This window comes from Phodopus roborovskii, unplaced genomic scaffold, assembly GCF_943737965.1.
Source record: "Phodopus roborovskii unplaced genomic scaffold, PHOROB, whole genome shotgun sequence".
In the NCBI taxonomy this organism is placed as follows: domain Eukaryota; kingdom Metazoa; phylum Chordata; class Mammalia; order Rodentia; family Cricetidae; genus Phodopus; species Phodopus roborovskii.
In genome coordinates this window covers 5,836,482-5,862,672 of record NW_026126625.1, presented here as the reverse complement: position 1 = coordinate 5,862,672, position 26,191 = coordinate 5,836,482, and the positions used below count along the sequence as shown (strand labels likewise).

The window sequence follows — 26,191 nt, the reverse complement described above, 5'->3', positions numbered from 1 at the left end:
TAGCCCTGGCTGTCCTGGAATTCAATGTGTAGACCAGGCTGACCTCAAATTCATAGAGATCCACCTTCCTCTGCCTCTTGAGTGCTAGCCTTAAAGGTATGTGCCACCATGACTGGCTCACTTCCTTATTTATTTATTTGGTTTTTTGAGACAGGGTTTCCCTGTGTAACAGCCCTGGCTGGTCTCAAACTCCCTGACATCTACCTGCCTCTGCCTCCCAAGGGCTGGGACTAAAGGCGTGCGCCACCACCGCCTGATTTTTATGTGTCTTCCATCTCTCATTTCTTTCTTGTTTGTTTAGATGTACAAGTATATGTAGATATCTGTACATGTAACATTGTGTGTGTGTGTCTGTGTGTGTGTGATGGCACAAATGTGTAGGTCAGAGGTCAACTTGCAGAAGTTGATTCTCTCTTTCCACTTTATGGGGCTTGAGGCTCGCACTCAAGTTATTAGGCTTGACAGGAGGCACCATGACCCCCTGAGCCTTGCTAACTTTCTTTTCTTTTTCTTCTATCACTTTGTAGCTCAGAGAGTATCCGGACTCCTTATGCATCCTAGGCTGGCTTTGAAGTTTTTGAAATCTTTTGTCTAAGCCTCACAAAATCACTGAGATGACAGGCCTGTGTCCCCACACCTGGCTTTCAGTCTCAATTTCCCTATCACAAACAACAGTGCTACGAGTAGCCTCATGTCCTCTGTCTCTTACCCCTGGTGATTATTCCTGTGGCAGCCGACCCTGCAAGTGAAATTGCTGGATTTGAGGGTCCATGCGCTTCCAAGTGGAGGGATGCTATGGAGTTGCCCATGAGACACTTCTCCAGCCAGCACTTTGCACCACACTCACTATATTTTGAAATACTTGTTTACATGTCCATCTCCCCTACACCCTGGGGATTAAGGTCCTCTCAGGAAGGAATGTGCCCTCTGGTCCATCCCTAGGTCAGACTTGGCAAGTCACAGGCCCAGCACACACCCTCTGTGCATCAGGTACTGTGCTGAAAACTCATTTAGTCCCCAGATCTCCCCCAGGAGTTGGAATCATTACTCACCATTTGCAGCTATGGGAACTGAGGTTCCCAGAAGCTCTGGCTCCAGGCAATGAGACCCTAATGATACAAATCCCATCTGCAAGTTGGCAGAAACTCTGTACTCCGGGAGTCTCCTGCCAGCCTAGTAATGTTGCATCTGGCCCATGTTAATAGCTGTCAACCGTTTCTCTTTGTTTGACTCTTGCTCGCTGGATTTAGGGATGTTTAGGATTAATTTAAGCAACAAAATGTTCATGAAATTCAATGGTATTTCAACATCTCCCAGCACAGTGGAAGCAGCAATCAGAAATTTGAAGCTGTATCTCAAAAAAACATCAAAACAGTCAGTCACAGCAATTCCACCCCTAAATTTGCTTCTAAACCCCATTTTTGCCCATTTTGCAAAGTTGGAATCAGAGAGTGGGGATGTATCTCAGTGTGCTTGCTGAGCGTGCCCAAGGTTCTGGATTTGATTCCCCAGCACCACATAAAAAGCAATGCACTGCTCACATTCCAACACTTGGGAGGTGGAAGCATGGAGGTCAGGAGTTCAAGGTCGTCTTCAGCTACATAGCAGGCTGAGGCTAGCCCGGGATACCTGAAACCCTATCTTAGAAGTAGTCATAATTACTGGGCTAGAGAGATGGCCTAGCAGATCAGAGCACTTGCTGCTCTTGCAGAGGCGAGGGCTTTGGTTCCCAGCACCTACACATGGCAGCTCAGAACCATCTGCAATTCTAGTTCCAGGAGATTTGATGATTCTTCTGGCTTACTCAGGTAGTGCACCTTCATAGTGCAGCCAAAGCATGTTTGCTTACATGCATGCACGCATGCACATGAGCACACACACACACAAAATAAAAATGGATAAATCTTTTAAAATATAATAAAAGATCCAGGTGTCAGAGTATTTTTTACCTTGTGAAGTCCTCTTCAATTCTATGCCCTTACACTAGAGAGGTCAACCGCCTCATGAGGCTTTTTACACAGTCACTGATCTCATTCATGACAGGTGGTCCTCATGATGTACTTATGTCCCAAAGACACCACCTCCAAACACTATCACCATGGGAATAATGGTGCAGCATCTGAATTGTGGGGACACACGGGTACAGGCCAAAGCATCCACCAAGCAGAAGTTGAATTGGGCTATGGATGGGAAAGCAGCTATTTGACTTGGTAAGAGGAATGCAGGCACAGGTTACAGAGCTATCCAGCTGTTGTATTGGTCCCTGGGAAAGCTGTGGCAGGAATCTGAGCTGCAGAGTGACTGCCAGAGCTAGGCTTTAGGGAGAAGGTTCTGGAAACAGGCATAGGACAGACTGAGGAGATCACCATAAATAGCTCGCTCAGCTATCAACATTCGCCTCCTGTTTTCCACTTTCTAATAATGGCACTGTCATTCTTCAGCCTTGCAGGGGGAGGCCTGACTCACTCCGACTCCTCTTCTGCCAGGCCTGTGTTCAGGCAGCTGCTATGCCATGTCTTCCTTTTTGGAAGTCTTCCAGGACTCATGTCAGACTTATCTCTGGCCCAGGGACTCAGGTCTCACATCTGTATCTGTTTTGGGAGCCTATACTCTGCTTATGAGCATACCACAAACCACATGCCTGGAGGGTAGGTGAAGCTTGAGACAGCCCACTGTCAGCCTGTGATCTGGACTCCTCATATTCTTAGTGGATATTCTGCCCCCACACATACACACTCCCCAGGGCTGCTCCTTCAGCACAGGGGATTTTCTTTTTGCTGGACATCTCATGTGCCATCAAACTCCTCTCGGAAGTAAAGTAATTTCAACACTGGGAAGTGGAGGCAGGAGGATCAGGAGTTCAAGGTCAGTATCCAGTACATAGTAAGTTTGAGGCCAGCCTGGTCTACATAAGACCTTGTTTAAAGACAACAACAAACAACAGTAATAAAATGAAATAAAGAAGGAAGCTCCTCTTGGGATTTTCCTCTTGTCCCTGGATCTGTGATGATGTGATGATTGCATCTATATGCATCAACTTTTTTTTTTTTTTTTTTTTTTTTTTTTTTTTTGAGACAGAGTTTCTCTGTATTGTTTTGGAGCCTGTCCTGGAACTAGCTCTGTAGACCAGGCTGGCCTCGAACTCACAGAGATCCATCTGCCTATGCCTCCTGAGTGCTGGGACTAAAGGCATGCACCACCAACACCCGGCTTGCATCAACTTCTAACAGGGAGAGAGTAATGGAGGTATTTTTGTCCCTCTACAGAACTCGTATGTAGCTTCAACTTAGTCATGAAATGGGGTTTAACTTTAAAAATGTGGGGAGGAGAAATGGCTCAACAGGTAACGGGCTTGATATACAAGTGGCACCTGTGCTGACTCAACAGAACCCAGCCATGCACTGTAATGCATGTGTGTAACTTGGTGCTTCTGTGATGAGATGCCGGGTAGAGGCAGGAGAATGCCTGTAAGCAGTGACAAACAAGAGACACCCTGCCTCAAATAAGGTGGTGGGAAGGCTGCCATGCAAAGTTGTCTTCTAATCTCCAGACCCATGATTTAGTGTGGGTACTCCACCACTTACACACAGGTACAAGCACACACACACACACACACACACACACACACACACACACACACACACACCATCTCAACTCATTGACTTCAAATTGCAGACTCTAACCCGGTTTTCTTTAAATACCATCACAGGCAAAACCTTCAGGGTCAAAAGTTACCACCCGGGGCTAGAGAGATGACTCAGGTTGAGAATATTTCTTCCAGAGGTTATAGATTCAATTCCCAACACCCACATGGCAGTTCATAACTATCTGTAATTCCAATCCCACACTCTCTTCTGACCTCTGAGGGCACCAAACACACATGTGGTATACAGACACACATGCAGGCAAAACATCCATATACATAAATTAAAATAATAACAATAATATTGTTTTAGAAATTACCATGGCCAGTAGCTCCAAACATGAGTAACAGAGGTCCTAGTTTCTCTCTTGTGTCCTTAAGCAAATAATGGGCTGTTGGACAGGTATTTGGATTTGAACTGGAGTTCTGCTACACCTTGGCTTAGTGACTTTCAACCAGTGGCCTAACCTCTCTGAGCTCCACTAAAACCAGCTACCTCATGACCACGGTATGGAGAAAGCTGAGATGGAGTTGGAGCAGGCAACAAGCGTCAGTTTAAAAAGTGACCTTGCTCAGCTGCCCCCAACTGATGCTGTGCTTATGAAAAACACAAAGACTTCTACTTTGGTCTCTCAGCAGACAAACACCAGAGTCCATAGCACACTGAGCCCTACATAGGGGAAACAAGAAGCAGCTTTGGGGATGAGCAGCAATTGTCACCCTTCTAGCAGTGGCAGTATGGGCAATTGATCTCCATAATTGCATCTGATTGCTCTGTTCTCCAACCTTACAAGAGTAGATCCTGAAGTCCAGGGACCTGATCTTGCCAGGATGGCATGAAAGCCAAAGTCAGCAGCCTCCATGGTCTTTACCAGAGTTCTATGGAAGAGAATTGTGAGCCCGCTAAAAAGGCTCTCAGGCTGTCCTGGAACAGAAGCAGGCCTTCCTTTAACTTCCTTTAACCTCTCCTTGCATCCACTCTCTACTGAATCCTAGAGGTAAAGCTGTGGCTCAGCCAGACTGAGACTCCAGGCGAAGCTTTGGTGTCTGCAGCTCAAGGTCACTTTCCTGGCCCAGCTCCACCTGGCACTGCCGATCACAAGCTGGAGTGAGATCTGGGAGCACAGGGCAGAAAGGTTGCTCTCCTTTGATGTGATTGGGAAAGCTGGGGTGGGTTTGTTAGAGTTTGAGACAAAAAGCCCAGCCTTCAGTGAGCCTTACTTCAGGAAAAGGAGCAGTGATGGATTTAGTTTGTCGGTGCCAGTTTTCTTGTTTTTCCACGTAAACAGCCAAAATAGGAATTGTTGGGCTGGTTGGTGGCTGGACCTTTGCCTAGCATATAGGAGATATGGGCTGTCCTTCAGGACTGCATAACTACTGGCATAGAATGTAATTAACTTGGGCAGCGCTGTTAATCTTTTATCTATACATGTCACCTTAGTCTCTTGGCAGCACTCTTAGGCCCAGGGGAACTGATTCTGGCCATGGTAAGGGACTTTGGGGCTAAAAGTCTGGTCTAATGAAGAGCAAAAGGGAGATTTCTTTCTTTCTTCTTCTTGGGGGAGGGGTTCTAGACAGGGTTTCTCTGTGGCTTTGGAGGCTGTCCTGGAACTCGCTCTGTAGACCAGGCTGGCCTCGAACTCACAGAGATCCACCTGCCTCTGCCTCCCGAGTGCCGGGATTAAAGGTGTGCACCTCCAACGCTCGGCTCAAAAGGGGGATTTCAACCCTTTGCTTTGTTTTGTTTTTGTGACAGGGACTCGTGTAGCCCAGTCTGGCCCTGAACTCATGAGCAGATATGAACTCCACCACACTTGGAATTTCAGCTGTTGATCCTGGCTAATTCACTCAACTGAGCGCTCCCTGGAGGAGACCCTAGATATCATGGGCTTGGCTCAAGAATGCAAAAAGAGTCAACTGGCATGATGAATGCGGCGCCTCGGAAGATCAGTGAGCCAAACGCGAAGGACGCAGGGTATTAAGGCGACGTGTCGCCGCTGACATCCTGGTGGAAGCGGGGCGTCGTGCAGCCGTGAGCCCCTGCGTCCCGAATGGGTCTCACTGGCTCTTGCTGCTTCGGTGATGGACTGAGGTGCCCAGAAAGCGCGGGCTCAGCGCTGGGGCCGCCCAAGCTCTGAAACAGGCCCAGGGGTGGCAGACAGGCTCCTGCCCCGGCCTTGGACCCGCCTTCTCCCGGGTGAGACCCAATGGGGCGGCGGGCTCCGCAGCTCCGCCCCGGTTGGGCCCCGGCCACCCGGGCCAGCCGAGTCCCCGCCGCTCAGCCTGGTGCAGCGGCGCGCTCAGACCTCGCGTGTTCGGGATGGCCGTTTACCTACGGGCCGTGCACTCGCTCTGCAAAGCCCCTGGCTCGGCGCGAGCCTGGGCGCCGGCCGTCCTGACTGTCCCCAGCTGGCCGGAGCAGCCCCGGCGCCAATGTGAGTGCCGCACCAGGGGGGCGGGTGCGCTTACTGGCTGCGACGTGGCGACGTCCCGGGAGGGGGACCCTGAGCACTGCTAGCGACACGCCGGTGGCCGGGGTACGGCGGCGTGCGGGTCACAAAGGGCCGGGCGGTGTCCTGGTTCCGGGCTCCCGCGCTGGACGCGCCCAGGCTGCTTCAGGCGCTGGGGTTCGGGTGTAGGGAACAGTGGCAGCTGGTGGCCTGGGGCATGGTTGCTGGGTCCCGTCAGGGCTGGGGCTAACCAAGTATTTCGGGGGATCTTTTTTTTTGGGGGGGTGCGTGGATCCGGAGTGGGGTATCCTGACTGCCCTGCCCCCTTGGAGGGTACTAGCGACCCAGAAGGGCCGGAGAGGCCTGCTATTGCCCTAGGCAGGGGAGGGTCACCTCGCGGTCCTGGCTCAGACAAAGGCAAGGAGGAGAGGCCTCCATTTCCCCTTCGCTCCAATCCCCGCGCACTCTGATCCCTCCTCTCCAGCAGGCCGACGTCAGCTATTTTTGGAACCTTTACTCGACAGCTGGAGGAATGCTCTTCTATTTTTCCCGCTTTTGTTTAGCTGCCACTCCCCCACCCTTCGTTGCCTTGGAGGCTCAGTCTGGGCCCTGTCCTGGCCTTTTCTTTTTGGGCCCGCCAGGCGCTGTGTGTGAATCGGTCCTGCTGGCAAACAAGCCGTGTAGAGCTGACAGTACACGCACATTGTCAGTCATTCCCACAAGGTCTGCATTGCGTCCTTTCAGCTTCCTTCTTAAACGTGAGGGTGCAACTCGAAGCAGAAGCAGGGTTTAGCTAGGGTCTCCATTACCAACAGACTGCCCAGCGTGGCATGTGGGCATCTTTTACACCCTAGCTACTCAACGCTCTGACACAAAAGACACACGGAACAATGTAGAGCGCTTGGTGGCCTTTTGGATGCCTGTTGCCACGGAAATTCTATCCTGGCCTGGCCCAAAGCCCCTTGGGTTTAGCCAAGAGAATGAGGAAGAGGGGGTGGGTCTGGCTGTGGGGCTTGTCCTGGCTAGGGTGGTAATCTTTAACTGTGTGGGAGCAGCTGACCGGAGCTGGGGGGGGGGGCAGGAGGAGGGAGAGGGCGGAACCCCTGACCCTCCCCTTTGCCAAGGAGAAAGGGACATTTCTGCTTTTGTGATCCTGTCTGAGTCCTGAAACCCGGTCAAATGTCTGCAGCCTCTAAGACACCCATATGGCAGCCCAGGTAAAAGTTAAAGGCATCTAGCACTTTTTATTTCTTTTTCATCTTTTCCCTTTTTTGGGGGAGGGGCTGCATTAATAGTAAAAATAAAACAAGCAAACAAAAACTACCCCAAGAAACCACATTACCAAGAAAATAAACTCCTTTGGGGTCCTGAATTTGGATATACATTTTAGAAAGCAGCCAGGGGAAGGAAGGTCCTTCCCCAAAGATCTCCAAGTGGGTGCTGCCTAAAAACATGACAAATGAAACCATCCAGTGTCTTTGCTGCCCCATAGTTCCTACATGCATCTCTTTCTAGCTTGTATCCCTTGTATCAGAGCTAGCAGCTCTGATAAGTTAGAACTTGGGACGGCATGGCACAAGCACTTACTTAGAATCTCCCTTTATTCTACTCTTCTATTCCTGGCTAGAAACTTTGTCATTTCCTCACGTTATCTTTTAAAGTGAAGAAACTTCATCAGTTCTTCACCTTAATTATATATATATATATATATATATATATATATATATATATATATATATATTCCTGTTAGCCCTGCACACTTGGGGGGGGGACAAGCAACTCCAAGTGTCCAAGACACCAGAATAAATTATTCAATGGCAATCATCAAATGTTTTCTTAAACTTTGTTATTTATTATGCTTGTGTGTGTGTGTGTGTGTGTGGGTGCATATGCATGCTATAATACATGTATGGAGATCAGAGGATACCTATGGAGTTGGTTTTTTCCTTATCCATCAGCTCACAGGCCTTTCATCAAGTTTTTTCTCTTTTTTCTTTTTGGCTTTTTGAGACAGGGTTTCTTTGTAGCTTTGGAGCCTGTACTGGAACTCGATCTGTAGATCAAGCTGACCTCAAACTCAAGAGATTCAACAGTCTCTGCCTCCTGAGTACTGGGATTAAAGACATGTCCCACCATCTAGCCTTTCATCAAGCTTTGCAGACCCAGGAGTCAGTTCATTTCTGTTCTGCCCTGAGCCTTGTTTAAGCCATGTCCCCAGCTGCCCATTCCCAGCACAGCTCCCCCAGGGTTGGTTTGGCTGTTGGTGTTTGACCCAGTAGGTTTTGAGGGGGAATGCTCTAGAACAGGTCTCAACCTGTGGGTCTAGACCCTTTGGGATGGCATAGCAGATATTTACATTAAAATTTGCAATGTAGCAAGATTACAGTTATGAAGTAGTTACAAAGTAATTTTATGGTTGGGGGGCAGCACAGCATGAGGAACTGTATTAAGGGTCTGAGCATTAGGAAGGTTGGGAAGGACTGCCCTGGAAAGACTTGGCTGCCCCCAAGTTTTCCACCCCTAGCTGGGTCCTCTTGGGGTCATTTTACCTTCCACTTAGCTGGGCTCTGAGAACAGCTCCTTGCTGTATGAAGCCAGGAGCTCTGGCTTGCTTTGGAGTTTATACTGTGTAAAATGCTCCCCGGCATCATACATGGCTTGCAGCTTCTAGGTCTTTCTAAACTATTTTGAGCCAGTCTTACTAAATTGTTCTGGCTAGCTTTAAAATTTGTGAACCTCCTGCCTCCACCTTCTGAGTAGGTAGAATTGTAACACCTGGGTGCAGGACCCTCCCCCAAATGCTGGAGCCCCAACTGAGGGAGTCACAGATGCTAGGCAAGCCTTCCATCTCTGAGTCATACCTCCAGCCCAAGCCCAGATTACAAATACTCATCTACTCTGTGGCTGCTCTGGGCAGGTTGCCCATCACATGAGAGAGTTCCCTGTTTATATGTGACAATGGCCCTGGGCAGTGGGAAAGGAGGAAACACATGCATTCAAGTAAAAGTGAGCAGCCTTGATGTATGCTTATCCTCCAATTATGCCTTTAGTATATTGTATTCCTTTTGTGGGCCAGAAACCATGCAAGGTGTAGGGGACAGATCTAGGAATGGGAGTGGGGAATAGTTCTACTTTTGGGCTTTAACTCTAATGTGGAGGGGACAGACACTTAAGGTAGCTGACCAGTGTGACACCTGGTAATGAACTAAGGAGAAGGGTCAGAAAGATGCACAGTGGACAAAGGCACTGGCTGCCAAGGCTGGTGACCTGAGTTTGATCCCCAGGGCCCACATGGTGGAAGGAGACAATGGACTCTCACAAGTTGTCCAATTGTCCTCCAACTTCCAAAGGTACATCGCCATGCATGTGCATGCCCAGAGTAAATAGATGTGATCTTGGAAGAGCTAAATGAAAAAGTGTAAGGTGTATGGGAAGGTTTGAATGGGACAGAGAGAAAAGATCCAAATGAACGAAGCCTGAGCAGGGGAGGAAGCTAACTCTTTAGATATCAGAGAGGGAGGGAGGGACCTACAGGTGCCAAGGCTGCGTGCCCTGTGCGAGGAACAGGAGATGAAGTCTTTGGCAATGGGAGGATTTTTTTTTTAAAGGGAACACATTCATGTAATTTATAGTGTATTAGTTTATTAGTTATTGTTAATCATTAACTATGTCTGATTGGTAGGATGAACTTTATCATAGTATGTATGTACAGGAGAAAGTATGTTATATGCAGAGTTTGGAACTATCCACAGTTCCAGGTGCCCACTGTGGGTATTGGAATATATCCCTTGTGGAGAAGTGGGGATCACTGTGTCATCATTTACATTCTCTTTTGGTAGGATAGGAGCACGGACAAATGGCCTGGAGGGCTCTGTATTGCACCATCATTACCCCACCTCACCATTAATACCATTTTTAAAATATGTCCTGTGTTTTAGAAATCCCATCTCAGCACTGTGGTGGAGGGGAAGTTTAGGGTTTCAATTAATTGTCTTATACATCAGGTCTCCTGTTTCCCAGGCTAGCTTTGCTTTGAACTCTCTGTTGCTGAGGATGATCCTGAACTTCTGATTCCCTCTACCTTCACCCTCCTAAATGCTGGGATTATAGATGTACACACATGCTCGGTTTATGCAATGCTGCGGCTCATGTATGCTAGGCAAGCCCTCTACCGAGTCACACCCTCAGCTTCCTCTCCTCCCTTTTATTTTGGTGCTGACAATCAAATCAGTGCTTTGCACTGGAGGACCTGCACTTGCCATCTAAGCCACATCCTCAACTCCGAGACCATTTTTGAGAACTTTGAGTTTTTTATTTTTACTTTGAGTGAAAAAGAAAGATATGCAGAATTTCACAGTGTGTACTGCAATCGGGTGTATGTTTTTCAGTTTTTACAGCTTTATTTAGTTAAGGTTTTTATTTTATGTTTACAAGTGCTTGTCTGTATGTACACCAAGTGCTTTATGCATGTCTGGTGTCTGGAGGCCAGATGAAGGATTCAGATCCCCTGGAACTGAAGTTACAGATGGTTAGGAGCCACCATATGGATGCTGGGAACCAAACCTGGGTCCTCTGCAAGAGCATCAAATGCTCTTAACTGTTGAGTCATCTCTCCAGCCCCTAACTATTTTTATTTGTGTGTGTGTGTGTGTGTGTGTGTGTGTGTGATGTATGTGCTGGTGCCTCTGTGGCCAGAAGAGGATGTTGGATCCCTGGGAACTAAAGTTCCATGTGGTAGTGAGCTGACAGCTGTGGGTGCTGGGAACCATATCGGGTCCTTGGAGTATAGCAAGTGCTCCTAACTTCTGAGATATTTCTTGAGCTCCATGTTTTGTTTATCTGCTGGGCATGAAACCTAGACCTTCAGGAGATTCAAGCTGGCTATCACTTTGGAAGTCTTCAGAAAGCCTTGGGTATGGCTCCCTGTGTTTTAATGACACATCCTCTCTTCCTTTCCCTCTTGGCAAGGGTACATACAAGCTATGGTATACATTGTGGAGGTCAGAGGCCAACCTTGGGTTTTGGCCCTCCTCTTCCACCTTTTTGGAGACAGCATTTCACCACCGTGTGACAGGCATCAACTGAGCCCGGTTCTTTTATGTTGGTTCTGGGGTTTTAAATTTGGATTCTTAATCTCATGTGGTATGCACCTCTCCCCACTCCAGCCCATTTCTTGTGGTTTAGATGGTTTATCACCCTTTGTTTCTTTGAATCAGGCAGAACATGGTTTGTTTGCAAAACTAAACAACAGTAAAAAGTTTGAAAGGCCCACCATTGGGTACTCTACAGGGTGCAGGTCAGCCTGGAACAGGGACGCTGTCTCTCAGCCCCACTCTCCTTGCTCCTAGTGAATGTCACTGTGTTAGGGTAACTCATTCTTCAAGACAGGCTGTGATCTAAGATTGTATGGGGGAACAGTTAAATTTTTACTATTTTGATTAAAATATTAGCCATGACATCTCCCTTTTCTTCTTAGAATATCTTTTTTTTTACATTAATTGTGCGTGTATGCGCGTGTGCGTGTGTGTGTGTACATGCCTGCCATAGTACCCTTATGTCAGGACAACTTGCAGGAGTTGGTTCTGTCTGTCCACCAGGTAGACTCCAGGAATTGAACTCAGTGGTCAGGCTGGTCTGTCTGGCCCTAGAATATCTTTTATTTGTTCTTTGGCAATTGCTTTCATTTTATTATTATTATTATAACAATGTATTTAAATTTATTCTTTGACAACTTCACACATCCATACAATGTATTTTGTTTGTTTGTACCCCACATCCCCTTCCAGGACCCACTCACTTCAGTATGGTCAGTGTTGTTACTGGAGCCATCAGCTCCAGCCATCTGGAGGACCTTTTCATCTTGCAAAACTGAAACTCTGTATCTACAACTCAACCTCTTTTTTGTACTTTAATGATCTATTCTGTCTATTCTCAGCCTGTGGGTCTCAACCCCTTAGACGAACCTCTCTCTCCAAAAAATATTTAAGTTATAATTCATGACAGTAAAAAAATAATTTTATGGCTGGGGTCACCACAACACGAGGAACTGTACTAAAGGATCACAGCATTCGGAAGTTTGAGAAGCATTAGGAAGGTGCTCAAGGCACCCCTGTAAGTAGAATCCTACAGTATATCTTTGGTTTTTGTTTTGTTTGCTTGTTTTCTTTTTTTCTTTTGAGGCAGGGTTTCTCTGTGTAACAGTCCTGACTGTCCTGGAATATTCTGTAGACCAGTCAGGGCTGGAGCTAAAGACATGAGCCACCACACATGACATAACTGTCACATTTGTGTTATATACTGCCCTTAGGGCTCACCTACATGTGGCTTGTGACAGGATTTCTTTTTTTCCTTCCATCTTCTAAATCTGAATTATATTTCATGGATGTACAGACCATATCGTTTATTCATTCACTCATTGCTAGATGCCACCTTTGGGTGGTTGTGAATGTTGCAATGAACAAGGGTGTGCAAGCATCTTTTTCCTGTCCCTGCTTTGAATTTGATGCTGGCTTTGTTCTCTTGGTTTGCTTGTTTGTTTATTTATTTTGGCAGTGTTGTCGATGGAACCCAGGGATTTGCTCAGGCTGTGAAAACCTCCAGGCAGGCCTTTTGCCTCTGCCTCCTGAGGGCTGAGATCACAGGGCCACTACATCACACCTGGTTCAATCTCCTGGGGTTTACACTTGAGATCTTAACTAAAAGACTGAGAAGAGATCCCTCCCTAGCAGTTGGCTTGTTGAGGTGCGGTCACTTGGAGCCCAGGTTGACTTTGAATTCCATATGTAGTCTAGGATGACTATATGTATACTGTCTTCAGGGGCCTGTGAATACTAGGCAAGCATGCTATCAGCTGAGCTACATTCCAAACTCACATGATCTTAAAAGATTTACTTTATTTTGAATTTGTATATCCATAGGATTTTATGTATATCCATAGGAGTATTGAGCACATACTAAGCCTTATAGGAGGTTGTGAGCTTCGTGACATGGGTATTGGGGACTATCTATGGGAGAAAATCATAATGTACTCTTACCCTCTGAGCTATCTCTCCAGCTCTTCCTGATTTAAACAACAGCAACTATTTCATGTGTATGAATGAGTGTTTTGCCTGCATGTATGCGTATATGTGTACCATGTATGTGTCTGGTGCTCAAGGAGGTCAGAAGAGAGGATTAGATCCCCTGGAACTAGAGTTACAGTTGTGAGCCATCACATGGTGGGACTCAAACCTAGTTCCTCTTTAACAGCAGCCCCTCTCCTGATTTTTGAAAACATTATTCACCAATAGATATTTAAAAAATAATGCTGCCCGAACCAGGCATGGTGGTATTGATGCTTGTGATATCAATATTCAGGAGGTAGAGGCAAGGTTTTGCATTTGAGGCCATCCTTTAATACAGAAAGAGTTAAAGGCCAACTTGAGCTACACAATAAGAGCCTGCCCTCCCCAAACCCAAACCTAACATCAAAAATCCACTAACTAGATGGGATCGAGGGCCTGTTTAATAATTTGTGTGAGGTCTTGTTCAATCCTCAGCACCAATTAAGAGGAAAAAAAGCTGCTGGGTGGTGGTGATGCACACCTTTAATCCCAGGACACTGGAGGCAAAGGCAGGTGGATCTCTAAGTTCCAGGCCAGCCTGGTCTACAAAGAGTGAGTTCCAGGACAGCCAGGGCTATACAGAGAGACACTGAATAAACAAAAACAAACAAAAAAATTATAGAACTATACTTTAAAAAAACCAAGAGGGGTTTGCTTATCTGAGTTCCTTATCATCATGGCAGGGAGCATGGCAGCAAGCAGGGTGAGGTGTAGAAGTAGCTAACAGGTACATCCTGATGGTAGGCTGAGCAAGAGATTGTGCCTGATATGGACTTTTCAAACCTCAAAGCCTGCCCCCAGTGACACACTCCAACAAGGCCCCACCTTCTAACCCTTCTCAAATGGTGCTAGTTCCTGATGACTAACCATCCAAACATATGAGCCTATGGGGGACCATTCTTATTCAAACCACCCTGGAGGTGTAGTTCAATGGGTGAGGCTCTGTGATGTCTTTGGTTTGGGCTGGGGGTTTAGGAATGGGACATCAGTTTCTAGAGCAAAGCAAAAGGGCCTAGCTGGCTTGGAACAGGTCCCTGCCCCTAGCTCCTCTGGGAAGCCCTAGGATGAGGCTTCTGCTCTCTGTTACCTGTTCTCTCCCATTCCTCCCTGGGTGGTTTCACAACTTAATATTGCAGTGTCAATGGTGCTTACTTAGTACCAGATTGCTATGTGAATAGATAGGCCCTGTGTTTTCTAATTCCATGAACACTCCCATGTACACCAGGGTGTGATATTGACTTTGACTCTCCCCTCCCCCTGATGAGGGGTGTGGCATTGGGCTGTGTCATCTGCTACTGAGGATGAGACCTTTAGAACTAGCTTATGATGTAGTTTTAAATGTTTTGTTTTGTTTTTTAAAATCTGACAAGCTTTCTTTAAATTAACTCTCAGAAGAGGCTTCTAGCAGCCAAGGAAGTTCTGCCCAGCACACTGTCGCAGGCCCTTCTCACTTCAGCATCAAACAAAAGGGAGAGGTCTGCAGTTTGGATTGAGGGCATCTTGGGTATGGTATTAGAGCCAACCATTTACACCTTTAGTTCCCAGGGAGAGGGCTAGTTTATGTCTGCTCTTTTGGCTTCTCAGCATCTGGCCCACAAGGACCGGCTACATTGAGCCAGGGACCTGGGTTCTGTCTTGCCTGATAGCAACCACACTCCCTAGTTCTCCTTTTTCTCCCTAAATGATCTCTTAAGGTTTTCTCTTTATTATACAGTCATTTGGGAAGTGAGCCACTTTGCTTACTTTGTATGAGATTCACATTCAAGGATGTCATGAGTCATGGCTGAGGTGTGTTGTAGGGCAATGATATGTTTAAGGCAGATAAGGCTTTACTTCCTTATTTTCAGACAAACTTTCCAGTATTCCAGGCTGGCCTCGAACTTATTACTATGTTGCTAAGGATGATGTTGAGCTTATGCTGAGTTTCCCTCCTCCTGAGTGCTGGGATTACTAGTGCTTGCCACCACATCCAGTTTATGGGATGGTGGGGATTGAGCCCAAAACTTCAAGCATGCTAGACAAGCACTCTATCAATGAGCTACAGCCTGAGGCCAACTTTGAGGAACTGGAGAGATGCTTTAGCGGTTAGGAACACTTACTGTTCAAACAGAAGGCCAGATTTGGATCTCAGCACCTGCATGGCAGCTCACAGTCATCTATAACTTCTGTTCTAGGCAATCTAATGCCCTTTCCTGACCCTCTCAGACACTGCACACATGTGGTGCACATACATACATGCAGAGAAAACACACACATGAATAAAAAGTTTACTTTTTAACATTTATTCATGTGGGGGGCATTAAGAGAACAGCTTGGACAAGCTAGTTCTCTCCCAGCAATTGGGTTCTAGAGATCAAGCTTAGGGTGTCAGTCTTGGTGGCAGGCTCCTTTATCCATTGAGCCCTCTTGCCTGCCCTTGTTGGGGTTTTGGTACTTTCTCTAGAATGACCAACCCACCTGAGCCTGCTTGACTCAGGCTGAGTTCCCGGCTCAGGTGCCATAGCCTATGTTTCCAAGAGGAAGGTCCAAGTCCTCTGGGCTTTGTGTGTTTCTCCTCCAACGCCTGAGGCCATAAGCTGATCATCTCTGAGCCTCAGTTCCCTCATGGTTAAAATGGAAGCAATGAGGGTCTGCTCATTAAGAGCACTGTCTGGTCTTCCAGAAGATCCATGTTCAATTCCCCACACCCACTTGGCAGCTCACAACTATCTGTAGCTCCAGTTCCAGGGTATCTCACACCCTCACACAGACATACCCTCAGGCAAAACACCAAGGTATATAAAATTAATTTTAAAAATACATTAAAGAAAAAAGAATGTTATTAAAAAAAATAAATAGAATCAGCGAGTATTGTAGCATGCACCAGTAATCTTAGTATTTGGGAAGTGAAGACTGGAGTCATGAGCCTGAGATTAGCCTGGCCATACAGTGGATGTCAGGCTAGACGGGGGCTACATATCCAGATGCTATGGCAGGAAGATCAGACATTCAAGGTCATCCTTGGCTACACAGAGAGTTCAAGAGACTAGGCTCCCTGTGACCCTGTCTCCAAAACACCAACCAGCCAACCAGCCAACCAACCAACCAAACAAGATGGCACTAAGGATACATCCCTTTGGGTTGCTTTGCAACGAGATGGTGGCTTGCTAAGCAGGCTTGGTCTGTTGTCAGGCACATGTTGAGCTCTCACTGTGGATCTTCACGTGTCTCTCTTGGCTTCAAGCTTTTTTTTGGGGGGGTGGGGTTGGATTTCAAGACAGGGTTTCTCTGTAGCTTTGGAGCCTCCCCTGGCACTCACTCTGTAGACCAGGCTGGCTTCGAACTCGAAGAGGTCTGGCTGCCTGTCTCCCGAGTACTGGGATTAAAGGAGTGGGCCACCACCGCAAGGTGGGCTTCAAGCTTTTGAGAGCTCCCAGCTTGCAGACAGCCATCCAGTTTAGTGATTTTGAGAGCTTTGTATTGGAAGAACATGTAGGGGACAGGGAAGAGCTGAGACTTGGAGAAGTGGGTGTCTGTCTACCTGATGACTTGTGGGCAGGAACCTTGAGTTGGTCTAGACCTGGTAGTCCCAGCTGGCTGTGGTTCTCTGTTGGTCTCTGCAGCTTTGAGGGTAAAGGATCTGGCTGGCCTCAGCCCCTTAAGCTGGGTGTAATGGGTTAGCTCTATATTGCCATCCTCCATGTGGGAATGCAGGTCTCAAAAGCAAGAGGGGAGCCATTGCTGGGCCATTGGAGCCTTTGGATGTGATGTGTTATGTGTCCATTTCTAGATGCTGACAAGAGGATCAAGGTGGAGAAGCCAGTGGTGGAGATGGATGGCGATGAGATGACCCGTATCATCTGGCAATTCATCAAGGAGAAGGTAGCGCCCCTCCCTCGGCAGGTGGCAGGCAGATGGATGGTCCAACAAGGTAGCAGGTCCCATGAGTCCTATGGTTCCCCCACTTCCTGCCCACCCTCCTCATGTTGACAACATTAGTAGTTGTTAGTTCTTTTTTGTTTGTTTTGTTTTTTGGGACAGAGTTTTCTGTATTGCTTTGGAGGCTGTCCTGGAACTTACTTTGTAGACCAGGCTGGCCTCAAACTCACAGAGATCCTCCTGCCTCTGCCTCCCAAGTGCTGGGATTGAAGACATGTGTCACCAACACCTGGTTTAGTTGTTAGATCTTTGTTGTCAGCCAGTGCTTATCCTGAGCAGTCTGGGTCTCTCACTGGTGTTGAAATGTGCAAACTTTTAAAATCTTGTTTCCTTTTCTTTTGAAAGCTTTTTATTACATTTGTTTGTTTCTTTTCATGCATGAGTGTGCCATGGAGCACATATGGAGGTCATGGGACTTGTCAGTTCTCTTCTACCATGTGAGCCCCAGGGATTAGACTCAAATTATCACGCTTAGCAGTCAGTGCCTTTTCCCACTGAGTCACCTGTCAATCCCAAATCTGTTCTTTTTTTCCTAAAAAAAAAAAAAATTGGTGGCTGGCAGAATGGTCCAGTGGGTAAAGGTGCTTGCTGACAAGCCTGATGATGTTTGGGTTTTTGTTTGATTGGTTGTTTTCTTTCTGTTTTCAATACAGGGTTTCACTTCATAACAGCCCTGGCTGTCCTAGAACTAGCTCTGTAGATCAGGCTAGCCTTGAACTCAAAGATGTCCTCCTGCCTCTGCACATACACACAATAAATAATAAATAAATATAATGAGAATTAATTTGTGTGTGCATAGAGGTCAGAAGAATGAAGGTGTCCTGTCACTTCCCACTAGTTCACTGAGGCAGTCTCTCCCCAAACACAGAGCTTGTTTTCTCTGGTAGGCTGGAAGCCAGCAAGCCCCATCGGTCCTTTTGTCTCTCCCCTAGATCTGGGGTTGCAAGCGTGAATAAGATGCCCTGTGGGTGCTGGGATCCAAATTGCTCCTTATGATTTTGCTGCAAGTGCTCCTAACCACTGGGCCATTGCTCCAGTTTTTTTTTTTTTTTTTTTTTTTTTTTTTTTTTCTTTTAATTAGAAAAGTTATTTTACGTTGGTTTATTTTGTGTGTATAGATGTTCTGTCTCTGTCTCTGTGTGTGTGCCTAGTGCCCTCATAGGTCAGAAGAAGGTGTGTGTCGGATTCCCTAGAGCTGGAGTTATGGGTGGTTGTGAGTTGTCATGTGGGTGTTGGGAATTGAACCCAGGTCTTTTACAGGAGAAACAAGTGCTCTTAACCCCTGAGTCATCTCTCCAGCTCCCATACCTCCTTTAATTTAATGTGTTTTCTTTTTAAAGCCAAAATCTTACTCTCTATCCCAAGCTGGCCTCAAACTCCCAGTGACCCTGTGCTTCCGACTTTTGGATTCAGGAATTACAGTCATGTGCTTCCATTCCTGGCTGTGAGGTGGGGTCTCATTCTCCCTTTTTTTTAATAGTTTAGCATGGCTGGAGAGGTGGCACAGCCACTGAGAACACTTGTTGTTCTTGCAGAAGACTCAGGTTCAATTCCCAGCACCAGCAAGGCAGCTTATAACTGTCCAGACTTCAGGTCCAGGGCATCCAATACCCTCATCTGATCTTCATAGACACCAGGCATGCAGGTACATAGACGTATGTACAAGCAAAACAGACATACATGCACTGGGCATGGTGGCGCACACCTTTAATCCCATCACTGAGGAGGCAGAGGCAGGCAGATGTCTGTGAGTTCGAGGTTAGCCTGGTGTACATAGTGAGACCCTGTCTCAGGGAAAAAAAAAAGACTTATTACTTATTTTTACTAATGTGTAAATATGTATGCCTATGTGTGATTATGCACACATGAGTGCCAGTTCCCACAGTGGCCAGAGATTTCCCTGGAACTGGAGTTACAGGTGGTTCTCTGATGTGGGTTCTGGAAATTGAACTTAGGCCCTCTGCAGGAGCAGGAAACACTCTTAACAGCTCTAGCTAGAGACTGGGTCTTAACTATGTAGCCCAGGGTGGCCCCAAACTTAAGATCTTCTTGCCTCAGACTCCTAAGTGCTGGGATGACAGGTGTGTGTCACCATGTCTGGCTGAGGCTGCCCCTTCCATGTTAAGATCACAGATCTCTTGGAGAAGAAGGGGGGCCCCACTGTATAGACTTGGAATTCACCTGACTTGATGGGTTGCTAGAGTAACAGGAGATGCTCACACCTGGCTCCCCTCTGTGGAGCCCAGTCTGGCTTACCTCTCAGAGTCTCAGCCTCCTGCCATCTCTGGTCCTGCAGAGAAATGACTGACCCTAGCTTCCTCCTGTGCCCTAACTACTAGACTTCCCTCATCCTTTGCCTGACCAGGTGACTTCTCATGCCTTGGCATCCTGCCAAAGTCACTCTTCTGGCTTGACACTTTGTTTGGGCTCTCTTCCCTAGCTCATCCTGCCTCACGTGGATGTCCAGCTCAAGTATTTTGACCTCGGGCTTCCAAATCGTGACCAGACCAATGACCAGGTCACTATTGACTCTGCTCTGGCCACCCAGAAGTACAGTGTAGCTGTCAAGTGTGCTACAATCACCCCTGATGAGGCTCGTGTGGAAGGTAGGAGGTGCAGTGGGGTCATAGTGGCTGGCAGGGTCACAGGCTATCACATGTACGTGGAAAGAGTTGCCTGTGTCACTCCTTAGGGGACCAGGAGGTGGGAGCTTCCCTGAGGCTGATTTCACTTGTGGTCTGGGTTGGGGTAATGGGGACTGAGAAATCTGTAGATGGAGGTTTCTGTCCCACCTGGCCTGGTCAACATAACTGCTTTGACCCAAATAAACACACGGACACTATATTAATTATAAAACTGTTGGTTGATGGCTAGGGTTTCTTATTGGCTAGCTCTATCTTAATTATTAACCCATGTCTATTAATCCATGCATTGCCACAAGTCTTTGGCTTACCCATAGTCTGACAGAGATCAGTCCAGGCTTGCTGAATGGGTCTGCTGGGCAGCAGGGCTTTTGAGGTCACTATAGGGGAGGTGTGATTGGGGACCAGCCCCATGTTCATAGTCAGGCTAGGCATCATGCCTCCTAGAGGCCGGGAAGGCAGCATCTCTGTCGTGGTGCATGGCTTACACCAGTGAGAGGCATCAGCAGTTATAGGGAGGAAGGAGACAGTCTTGGCACTCTCACAGTGGTGAATGCCATTACCATCCTGGCCTTCTGACCTCTGGCCCATTTGGCAGGCTGGTTCAGAGGCTGTGTGCAAGCCTGCAGCGAAAGGCTAAACTTGCTTTCCCTGGACCTCTGAGCATTTTTGCTCTCCTAAAGCCCCTCTCTTTTGCCATGTGACTGTCTGATCACCCCCACTGTACCCAGCACGGCCTTTGTCTCTTCTTTTCTCCACTGCCTCTCTTCTGGCTGCTGCTGAGATCCACAGCTTGCCTGGCCTGTTATTTTTCTAACTCTAATAAAACTGTCCTTGAGTTTCAAAAACAACAACACAAGAATAGTTTAGGGCTTTTCCTCCCTAATTTCTGCAGTATGAGGAAACTAGGAACAAGCATTCAGATGGTCATCAGAGCTGGGGCTGCAGCTCAGTGGTGAAGTACTTGTCCAGCATGCATAAGGCCCTGGGTTCAATGCCCCCTCCCCCCCACACTGCAAAACAACAATAAAGGGAAACTCAAGAAACATCAGCCGCTTGCAGACCACCTGCCTATGTCACCTTGGAGTGTGTTTTAGTCCTGAACTTTTCCTTGATGTCCCTGACTCCTGGAATTAAGAAAAAAAGAGTGAAAATACTTCGAGTAAGACTCAGGCCTTGTGCATGCCGGACAAGCACTATGTCACTGAACTACATCTCCAGCCTAGTGCTGGGGTTTACAGCTAACTCTTATCTGGACAAGATCTTAGTATCTTGGGCATGACTAGGTGAACAGAATCTGGCCTTTCTCTTCACTGAGTAACCTCTGTGTAGACCTGGTAAAATGGTAGCCAGGTACTTTACAGGCAACTTATTTAATGCCAACCCAGCACGTTTGGTACTTTATCAGTGATTTTATTTCACAGCTCAGGCAAAGGCACGTTGCAAGCCTCACAGTCCAAATTGTTAGATTCCCGAGGCCATGTGTTTATACTCTAGACCACTGGTTCTCAACCTTCCCAATGCTGCCACCCTTTAATAGCTCCTCATGTTGTGATGACCCCCAACCATAACATTACTTTGTTGCTACAGTTATGAATCATAATGTAAATATCTGTGTTATCTATGGTCTTAGGTGACCCCAAAGGGGTCGAGGACCACAGGTTAAGAACTACTGCTCTAGACTCTTGTACCTTCTCTAGGATGACATCCGGGCCCCCTGTCTGGCTACGTTTTGGCTTGGGGTACATTCTGGTGGCTCTATCATGTCCCTGTCTTCCAGAATTCAAGCTGAAGAAAATGTGGAAGAGCCCTAATGGAACCATCCGGAACATCCTTGGGGGAACCGTCTTCAGAGAGCCTATCATCTGCAAAAACATCCCCCGCCTTGTCCCTGGCTGGACCAAGCCCATTACCATTGGCAGGCACGCCCACGGCGACCAGGTAGGCCGGACTTGCAGACAAAGTCTGTTGACTCAGGCTCCCCATGAGAAGCCCTGGCTCAAACTACCTGTTCTCTGCAGTACAAGGCCACAGACTTTGTGGTAGATCGAGCTGGCACGTTCAAGATGGTCTTCACCCCAAAGGACGGCAGCAGTGCCAAAGAGTGGGAGGTGTACAACTTCCCTGCCGGCGGCGTGGGCATGGGGATGTACAACACTGACGAGGTAAGGCTGGCCAGGGCCTCCTCCCCAGCTCATCTCCATCTCTGCCTATTTTGTAGCTTTCTTTACATCTGTTAGCCTCATTCTCATGCCAGGAAAAAATGGTGTGGACCACTTGGTCAGAAAACAGCGCCTCCTTATGCTGGCCCTGATTGGGTCACGTAGTCACCTTTGAGCCAATCACTGATGGCCAGGAGGAAGGGCTCTAATTGGGTAAATTGGAGACATGTGGTCAAACCGAGCCTTAGGCAGCTTAACCAGGTTGCCCAAGCCTGCACCGCGGAATGATCTAGGAATTATGAGGTAGAGAGAGCTATCCAAAGTGAAGGTGATGGTAGGGGTCTGTGCTCCCCAAAGTCTGGAGGGAGAAGATGGGCCAACCAAAACAACAGCCGTGTGGTGGCACACGCCTTTAATTCCAGCATTTAGGCGGCAGAGGTAGGCGGGTCTCAGTGAGTTCGAGGCCAGCCTGGTCTACAGAGCGAGTTCCAGGACAGCTAGGACTGTTATACAGAGAAAACAAACATACAAAAAACATGGTGGCAAAGGTTGAGGAGTCTTGTGGAGGCAATGCTGACCCTGGCCCTGGGACCATGGGCAAGACTGGCGGTCCTCAGACCGTGTGCCATGCTATATGCCCGCTCTCCCCACAGTCCATTTCGGGCTTTGCGCACAGCTGCTTCCAGTACTCTATCCAGAAGAAGTGGCCGCTCTACTTGAGCACGAAGAACACCATTCTGAAGGCCTATGACGGGCGTTTCAAGGACATCTTCCAGGAGATCTTTGACAAGTAACGGCCTCTGACGCTTTCTGAGGGCACGGCCGCCTCCCAGCTCCCCTGCGCCATCCCTACTTCACCTGGGGAGGTTGTGCTTCCAGCGTGCTTGGTTCAGCTCTGAGGTTCAGGGAGGGGTCCTTAAGCTGCTGGCTCCTGTCCTCTCCCCAAATAAGCCCTTTTGCCTCCAGGCACTATAAGACTGACTTTGACAAGAATAAGATCTGGTACGAGCATCGGCTCATTGACGACATGGTGGCCCAGGTGCTCAAGTCTTCAGGTGGCTTTGTGTGGGCCTGCAAGAACTATGACGGAGATGTACAGTCTGACATCCTGGCTCAAGGTACGCTCCCAGAGGGGGGAACGGTTGATATTCCATGACTGGGTGACTTTTTTTTTTTAATTGAAAGATTTCAGTGTGATTGTAAGCACAGGTTGAGTAAAGGAATGACTCGGGGAGAAATTAAGGCTGGGCATAGGAGCACACACCTTTAGTCCCAGCACTTGGGAGGCTGAGGCAGCAGATCTATGTTAGTTTGAGGCCAGCCTGGTCTACAGAGAGTGAGAAAACCTATCTTGAAAAACAAAACAAGAGCATGAGTGTGAAGAACTCAAAGCGTCACCTGGAGGTGTGTGAAGTTTTTGGAGTCAGGTATCTTCTATTGTGCTCCACCTTATTATTATTTTTAATATATATTTAAAGATTTATTTATTTATGTACTTTATGTATATGAGTGCTCTGTCTTCATGCACACCAGAATCCGATCCCATTACAGATTGGGAGCCACCATGTGGTTACTGGGAATTGAACTCAGGACCTCTGGAAGCGCAGCAAAGTGCCCTTAACCACTGAGCCATCTCTTCATCCCTAATATATTTTTTGAAAATTAGATTTATAAGGTCAGGCGTGGTGGCATTATAAGCAGAGGCAGTTGTATCTCTGTGAGTTCGAGTACATAGTGAGTTTTAGGATAGCCAGAGCTACATAACACCCTAAAAGCTTTTATGCATGCACTGTTTTTCTGTCTGTCTGGCAGTACTGGGGACTGTACATAGGGCCTCATGAAAACCAGACAAGTGAACTAGTGAACTGCAGCCACAGGCCTTTGCTTGTCTGTGCTTGTGCATATACCGAGGCAAAGCATGTGGTGGCCAGAGGACATCTTGCAGGAGTGGGCTCTGTCCTTCCACCATATGGGGCCCAGAGATTGACCTCAGGTTGACCTTGTCAGGCTTGGTGGCAAGAACCTTTACCGCTGAGGTGTCTTGTCTTCCTTTTACCTTATTTTTTGAGACGGTTTTTCTTTCTTCAGTGAACCTGACTAGCTGGCTGGTGAGTCCAGGGGATCTGCCTACCTCTGTGCCTGTGACTGGTGTGTTACAAGGCTGTGGAGCACAGGATGCTACAGGCACTCACACTTGTAATCTCAGCACTTAGGAGGTGGAAGTGGGTGGACTGCTGTGAACTTGAGGCCAGCTTGGGTTTCACGGAGAGTTCTAGGCTAAACAAATACAAAAATAAAACAGAACAGAACAGGGGCTCTTGAGATGGCTCAGTGGGGAAAGGCACTTGCCACCAAGCTTGACAACTTAAGTTTGATCCCTGAAATCGACATGGTGGAGAAAACTGACTCTTACAAGCTGACCTCTGACCTTTACACTGGCAGGTGTGTATTTCCGCTACACAAAATAAAAACAAATAAATGTAGAGACAAAAAGTCTGAGCTGAATCTTCTCCTTATGTAGTTTGCCCATGTTTCCTTCCTTGAGCCTTCTCATTCCTTGTGGGTCTGGGGAGTTTTTGATTCCCTTGACAACAGAGTCATTCCAGCTAAAATCTGGATTTGGGGATATTTGGAAATAAATCACAAAGTTGGAAAGTAGCCTAATAGCAGCAGAAACCGTGATGGTTGCGAAACAGCTGATGGAAGCTCATTCCTGCGGGAAGTGGCCTTCTAGGAGGCTGCAGGAATGACAGCCCCAGGCTGTGGGGTCTGGGAAGGGAGGCACAGACCTGTTAGCACCTGTTAGCTACCTGTGAGGTGGTATTGTCCTCAGTTGCAGGGGGCTGGGGTGGGGTCAGAAGATGAGAAGGCCTTCAGTCTAAGATGAAGGGTTCTGAGTTGAAGCATGGCCTTGAGGGGAGATCTGCCTACTCCCAGGCTTTGGCTCCCTTGGCCTGATGACGTCTGTGCTGGTCTGCCCTGATGGGAAGACAATTGAGGCTGAGGCCGCCCATGGGACAGTCACCCGCCATTACCGAGAGCACCAGAAGGTAAGTGTGTGCACCTCAAGGTTCCTTGCCTACTGGCCCTGATGCTGGGAGGATGAGCCTGATGTGTCTGTCAGTCTAAAGGTGGATAGCTCAGCTGTTGATCCCGTGGCCTGTCCCCAGGGCCGACCCACCAGTACCAACCCCATCGCCAGCATCTTTGCCTGGACACGCGGGCTAGAGCATCGAGGGAAGCTGGATGGGAACCAGGACCTCATCCGGTGAGCACTCAGGGAGGACTTTAGCTGGCCCAGCCTATGGTTTTGCCCACGTTTTGCTCACATGCCTAGGGCCTCACTGCTGCCCCCCCTACAGGTTCTCGCAGACTCTGGAGAAGGTGTGCGTGGAGACTGTGGAGAGTGGAGCTATGACCAAGGACCTGGCTGGCTGCATCCATGGCCTCAGCAAGTGTGTGCTTTGGGATACAGGGCCTGAGACCTCGGAGCAGGCGGGAGGAAGCCAGGGGACCCCACTTAGAGTCCGTCAGTATAGCTGCCTGGAGTCTGGTGCAGGCTCAGGCCAAGCCTCCCTAGCCCAGGCCTGAGTTGGTCCCCATCGTCCAGTGACTTGTCACTCTTAAGTTCCTGCTGAATTTATTGTGGCTTTTTGGCAGCGGGTTACTGGCAAACTTGGACCTGTGCCTGGTGGCCTGAAATGGCCATTCTGATGCCTGGGGTCTGATGTACTCGGGAAGGGCTTGGTGAATGGCCTTCAGGAGGTCTGAGTCACCCCCCCCCCCCAATGTTCTCTTAACAGTGTGAAGCTGAATGAACACTTCTTGAACACCACAGACTTCCTGGACACCATTAAGAGCAACCTGGACCGAGCTCTGGGCAAGCAGTAGGGGCGGATACTGCCCAACTGCTGTGGGCACTCCATACATGGTAGAGGGTGAGCTTCACAGCCCCTCTCTGGTGGCCTTTCTAGGGGTTAGTTTTTCTATGATGGAGATGTTTTTAAATATGTGAGTTTTTCCCTCACGGTGGATGCTAGGCAGGAGCAGTGTGCGTTACCTCAGCCAGTCAGTGTGTTTTGCATACTGTAATTTATACTGCTCTGATTCACATGGTGCCATATTTAGCTACTAAAAAGCTCTTTGCAAAACTGTCTTGCTGTGTTTGTCCCTGAGTGGGAGGAAGCAGCTGGCAGGATGCCCCAGGGACAGGATTGGGGTGCCTCTGGCTGTTAATAGGTCAGCTAGGAGGCCCTTTCAGGAGGGAACAAGG

General features: G+C 47.9%; 1 protein-coding gene across 1 annotated transcript; it reads left to right on the top strand.

Moving 5' to 3' along the window:
- The first annotated feature begins 5,835 nt into the window (after window positions 1–5,835).
- Window positions 5,836–26,069, top strand: Idh2 (isocitrate dehydrogenase (NADP(+)) 2). The gene is given in 12 exon segments (XM_051206624.1): window positions 5,836–5,989; window positions 5,992–6,078; window positions 16,966–17,057; window positions 19,555–19,720; window positions 21,537–21,697; window positions 21,778–21,921; window positions 22,572–22,708; window positions 22,885–23,036; window positions 24,856–24,968; window positions 25,089–25,186; window positions 25,281–25,373; window positions 25,722–26,069. Coding segments are annotated over 12 exon segments (1,470 nt in total). The 5' UTR covers window positions 5,836–5,850; the 3' UTR covers window positions 25,810–26,069.
- Window positions 26,070–26,191: the final 122 nt, after the last annotated feature.